At 28.8% G+C, this 6,000-nt stretch overlaps 1 protein-coding gene across 1 annotated transcript; it reads left to right on the plus strand.

Annotated features, from left to right (window-relative positions):
* Nucleotides 1–2,728: 2,728 nt before the first annotated feature.
* Nucleotides 2,729–3,336, plus strand: LOC108562667. Its single transcript, XM_017921081.1, has 2 exons — nucleotides 2,729–3,006; nucleotides 3,064–3,336. The coding sequence occupies exons 1-2, from the start codon at nucleotides 2,794–2,796 to the stop codon at nucleotides 3,301–3,303; spliced, it is 453 nt and encodes a 150-aa protein (XP_017776570.1). The 5' UTR covers nucleotides 2,729–2,793; the 3' UTR covers nucleotides 3,304–3,336.
* Nucleotides 3,337–6,000: the final 2,664 nt, after the last annotated feature.

Here is a 6,000-nt window from a genome sequence, read left to right on the forward strand (position 1 = left end):
TTACCAAGGAAGGTCAAGTAGGCGACAGATATAATGTTAAGAATCCTGCTTATAATTGTTTACAATTTTGAAGGAATCCAATCCTGGAACTAATGAACATTTCTAAAAAATAGTTATACATTTTTCTAAAATTTGCTATCAATATGCTATATAAGGAATGAGCAAATAACTTTGCTAAATAGAAGTGCCTTGTAGTGAACTTTTTTAAAGTATAAAATAGAATAAGAACATGTTTTTCTACATATATATAGGTAATGAAACAATTGAAAGATGTTGAATTAGTGAGTTTGTTGTTCTTAGAAATGTTTTTAAATGCAGAAAGATTGTTGAAATGAAATTCCGTTATCAAGGCTGACCAGATTTCGCTTAATCGGGTCAGCCGCTTATTCGGGACAAATCCTAAAGTCGGAAACATAGTCGAGACGCTTAATTGGGACATATATACTAGTCCCGATATGTCTCCATTAAACGGAATCGACTCTATATATACATTGTTAAGGAGTGTGAATCGCCTTTCTCTTTTCTTCTATAGCGAAATGAACTAACCTGAAATGCAAATTTGCAGAAAACAAAAACGAAATAAATAGTTTATTATTTATGATTCATCTAATCTAATTCTCTTCTTTTGTTCTCCTATGACTATCTTCTTGCGGCTTTTTCTTCGGGACAGTTTTTAAAGTATAAAAAAAATCATACATGTTTGGAAAATAATGTAGTAGGTGCACAATCCGGTATTTCTATTCTCCTCGTCACTCGTTAAGCGAGTCATTTTATTACTCGTTATGCAAGATACTCGTTAAGCGAGATTCTATTGTTCTGTATATTACTTAAAGATACCTATCCATTAATAGCTCAGTAAAGATTATTGTATCAAACACTATTTTCTTAAATTATACAATCATATAGTTATTTCCCGAGCACAATCGTTATGATAAATCAACTAAATTTGAGATGTAACTGACAATGAGTCATGTTCGACTTATCGGCAGTATCAATAAGTAGTTATTGATTATTTATATATTTTCAAATTATAGTGTTGTAAACTTAATAAATCTATTGTTGATGATTGTTGATTACTTATATGATATGAATAATAATAATACACATATACCTGGCTATACACATAAAGAAGGCAGCCTATTTAATTTTGGCAATTTTTCGATTTACGACCAAAAAAATAAATAAATGTGAATAAATCAAGTAACAATTTAACAAGATGACCAATTATTTTTTTCAACAAAACGAGTACGAATGAAATTCCATTGGCTATTGATATTACTACGAAATAATCTTTTGTGGTCTCCACTCATAACTTACTGATAATTGTAATGTTCTTACAATCAATATCAATTAAAAATAATACTTACACGTCAGCATTAGTATCTGTACAATATAGTGCATTATTGTGTCCAACCATTATTATAATTGTTATTGTTAATAGATGAATCTCAAATCGACCAAGCAACTAATAAAGTTATGTAAAACTCAACGAATTTCATTAAATTCCCAACAATTGAAACTCCACAACGTGAATAGCCGACCAATATAATAATTTTTGTTTGCTGATGCAAAATAAGAAAGAAATCTAATAAAATATGTGTCGTAGAATACAAATATGCAAACATAAACATCCGTTAAAAATCTCTTTACAAATAAATTTAAATTTTCGAAATTAGGTACTTCAACGTGGGAAAGAAATGTATTCCGTGGAACGCGCTGCTTATAAGCAATAAAATTACACAAAATACAAATACTCCCTCAAAGCGTCCAGTTCTACATTAGCAAGAAATTTTGCAACAGGGAAAAAAGTTTCTGATAATAGTAATGATTGCAATGTTTATGTGCACGTAGGAAATGAGAGAATGAGGAAATTTGCAGAAACAAATTTATTATCCAAGATTTATTTGAACAATTGATATATAGACATTCCTTCCTTTTTAAAGTCATATTTTCTGTGAAAATATAAGAAATAAAATAATATTTTATAGTAATAAATAACTCTGTTATTCGTTTATTGGAATAAATTTGATATTGTTATAGTTTTATGTAATATTATACAAAGTTTTCAGTTTTGCTTTGTGAGATTTGATTTTGTTAAAATGTTGTATGAAGTTAAATAAAAAGGAAATAAGTTGTAAAAATCCTTTTGTCTCTAATTTCTACAGTAAATGAATTGGCAGATTTTTTTGGGTCTATATCGCAAGCCCGACAACCGACTTTCGAAATCCCGACTATATCAAAATCTCGACAACCATAATCCCGACTATAACGAAAATGTCTACAATAACATTTTTAAATTATTTCGGAGCATAGTCACCTTGTGCTACATTTTTATTTTTAATAACAATAAAATATTATTAATCAAACGGAATTATGGTTGTCGAGATTTTGATATAGTCGGTATTTCGAACGTCGGGATTTCAAAAGACGATCTTTCGGTTGTCGGGCTTGCAATTTAGACCCGTTCTATGTATATTGGATTGCATATATTGTATGTAATTTAACGAACGAATTGATTGCTTTGATTTGAAGGTCCGTCGTTACTTATGTTAAATACACACGAAATAATATTGTTTTCATTTATTATTTGAAAATGTACTATTTGATTTGCATGTTTTGGGCGTGGTTAATAAAGTAAAACTCATCCGCTAGATGGCAGAATTCACGTAAAAATAAATAGGGGAATCCCCTGCATTTATGTATTTTCTTTCCATCTATATATAGCAAATCTATACGACGGTTTTGTAGTTGTTCCAGAATATCGTTCATACAATCTTTATCAACAGAGTGACAATGGATTTAAGGAAATTTGTTCCATTAGATTGGAATTATGAGAGTAAAACCATTCTTCCAAGCTGTACAAGTGAATATAATACATTACGTGAAGAATTTAGAAATTTCCATGTTCAAGAAATATATCGTGTGCAAAATGTTCATAGATATAATATGTTTCTTGTTAGACAGCAACACTTGCTAGCTTTAACACCAGAAAATAAATGCTATGTGGTAAGTGATCAACTTTAAATATGTAATGCAATTATATTAAAATATGTAATTTTAAAGGTTCGGAGATACGTTGGACTTACCGCAGGCCAGTTAGAGTCTGCTTTACAGCATAATCTGGATAAAAGGATCAATGGTGCATCTACTGCGTATCCTGCATTTAAAAAAGATCTTACTTCTTTAACACACGAGAAAGTAATCCTCGCTGTTAACGTGGTGACTAAAAATGCAGATGTTGAAAATTTTATTCCAACACGGGATTCCGATTTCTACATAGAATATATTATTGAAATGCAATGAATTTAAAATTTATAAAATCATAATGTATTAATATTTTTTCTAATAAATAAACTTATGACCAACATTTATATTATTTTTAACTACTATAATAATAAGTCATTATTAATAGCAACATTGTTTTTTACAAATTCCAGACAACATATATAAGATTTATTATTACATCAGTAAAATTGATTGTATACATACAAAAAAAATCATGGAAAGGGCTAGACTTCTACCCACACATTAGGAATATCGTAATTTATCTCTTAATTGAAATACAGAAATAAAAGAATATTTTCGCTGAAAATAATCATATAATATAATATGTATCTATTTTTTTGCATGAGAAATATAGTAATCTTATCTTCAGTGATTCCACTGACTTTATGTACTGAAGCACTTTTAATTTGCCAAGTAATTGATTATGTTAACACATTTATATCCAGATATGTTTCTGTGGAATAAGTTCTTTGTACTCCACAAAGAATTATGGTTGGTTATCTGATATGTATAATAAAATGATTGGTCATATTTCAACAATTTGTTTCTACTTCAACAGGATATTCAACATGTCAATTACTGCAATTACAGCTAGTCTGGTTTACAGGTTTTAAAAAACATAGGAGAGACAATTCGAGCCGGGGTTCCAGCGGCTCTGACAATGATTTGTTTGCATATCACTTTTCTCATCACTCAAACTGAAAATGATAGTTTATGCTAAAAGTATTTATGTAAGTTAAGTTGCATACACTAATACAGCTCAGTTTGCAAAAGCCTTTCAAAAATATTTAATCTAAAGGTTCATCTATATTTGTATTGGGTTGCCAGGAAACTGCTGATTTTTCACTAAAATTCGAAATTTATATCTATATATATTTTTACTTATTATGTATGATTAATACCATTTTGATCTATTAATTAATTAACGTGTAGTGTGGGTTATTCTCGATCGATGTCTTCAATTCATCATTATTTTTGGTTGACATTCCACTTGATCTTTCAGGCTGAAATTAACAGTCATCAGCTAAAGCAACTTCTCCTTAAAAAGCATAAAAAAAAAAGTTATTTCTTTAGTGGCATTTGGCTTTCCAGTAAAAGAAAAGTATCAAAATCTAAAATGCACGTTGTTGTTTTATCCATTTTCAAACTATTTGGTCCGCTACCCCCTTTTGGACTTAAAAGTTTATGCGACCCCCCAAAACATGGGTGTATGTAGAAAAACAACCAGGATTGATCTGTCATTTTTGCAAATATTTTACGCGACCCCCCTGCGACCCTCACTTTGAAAATCACTGTTCAAGTGGATACCAAACTGACCCAAATCATTTGATGATGTTGTTTACCATTATTATGATTATAAACAATAATAGTAATTAACTTAAATTTATATGATAACTCTACACTACTAAATATATTTGTTGTATTTATTTTATCATGCTAATAATATTTCTTATGCATTTTGATACAAACCTTTGGGATACAGCCAGTTTCATCCCACAATTGTATACCATACTGGTTTCAATATTATCTATCGGGGTCGGTTTCATAAATTGCGCCAGAAAAGAAGAACACTTCTTTTTAAATTATTAATTATAAACACATCTATAACTTTTATGTCGCAAAATCTTTGATTTCGGAAACTTGAATTATGTGGAAAAGTAAAATTAATAGTTTATAACTTGTGTTTCATTGTGCTACAAGTAATGGGGCGCCATCTGAATTGTCCAACTCTGTTTAATTATTATTGTGACGAGCGTCCGCACCCGTAATTTCATCAATTATATCTCTTTAATTAATATCATTTTTGTTTGCTGATGCAAAAGAAGAAATAAACTAATAAAATATATGTCGAAGAATACAAATATGCAAACATACATGTATTCAATTTTTACCTGAAACATTATATTCTCCAGATATCATGTTATAATAATTATATGACAAGTTATTTTTTATCTTGTATAATAGATCGAGAATATTTCTAGTAATTATTTTTTTTGTAGTTAAATATTGAATAGTTGCGCTAAAAAATTATTTGATTTTGGTAATTGATCCCATTTGATTTTGTAACTGTCGGGATATTTTATTAATTAGTAATTTAAAATGTTGTAAATTCCTGGATCGATCTTGGCTTATCAATGTATTCAAATGTGTTATTTATTTGTGAATCCTATTTTCACTTCTGCTCCTATTTCCGCACTTATATGACTTAATTGACTTGTTCATAATTTGATATTTATAAAGTGAAAACTCCTGTGAAAATATGAATTCAATATTTGTGTTAAATTTTTATTAAACAAAGCTTTTCGAACAATATACCAAAGATTTTAAAAATAATGAAATAATTTCTTTTACAAACTTTTTTTTTCTTCAATTATTAACTGATCAATTAATGTGAAAGAACTACAATAAAGCAATCACTTTAAAGAACGTTTTAATAATTGGTTTATTGTAACATATTTGACAGGTGTTGCTTTTGAGTTAAGTTTGAATTTGAATACCAACAATTAGTTTTTTTTTATGAAAAATAAAATAGTCCATTTTAACCCATTATAACGTAAATTTACAAAGAAGAGATGCCAAATGGAAGTAATAAACTAATGAACAACGTTGCAACTGTAATATTATATTATATGAAGAACAAGATCTGACATACAGCACAAACTCAATACGGAGAATGTAAATATTGTGCCGAAGTTTATATATAAATCGTCGAGA

The sequence above is a fragment of the Nicrophorus vespilloides genome, unplaced genomic scaffold (genome assembly GCF_001412225.1).
Source record: "Nicrophorus vespilloides isolate i.1.1-1 unplaced genomic scaffold, Nicve_v1.0, whole genome shotgun sequence".
NCBI lineage: Eukaryota > Metazoa > Arthropoda > Insecta > Coleoptera > Silphidae > Nicrophorus > Nicrophorus vespilloides.

Excerpts from the sequence above, each read along its gene's own strand:
- LOC108562667 (XM_017921081.1), top strand. The coding sequence starts at position 2,794 with ATGGATTTAAGGAAATTTGTTCCATTAGATTGGAATTATGAGAGTAAA. Across the intron at positions 3,007-3,063 it reads CAGAAAATAAATGCTATGTG|GTTCGGAGATACGTTGGACT; the intron begins GTAAGTGATCAA and ends GTAATTTTAAAG.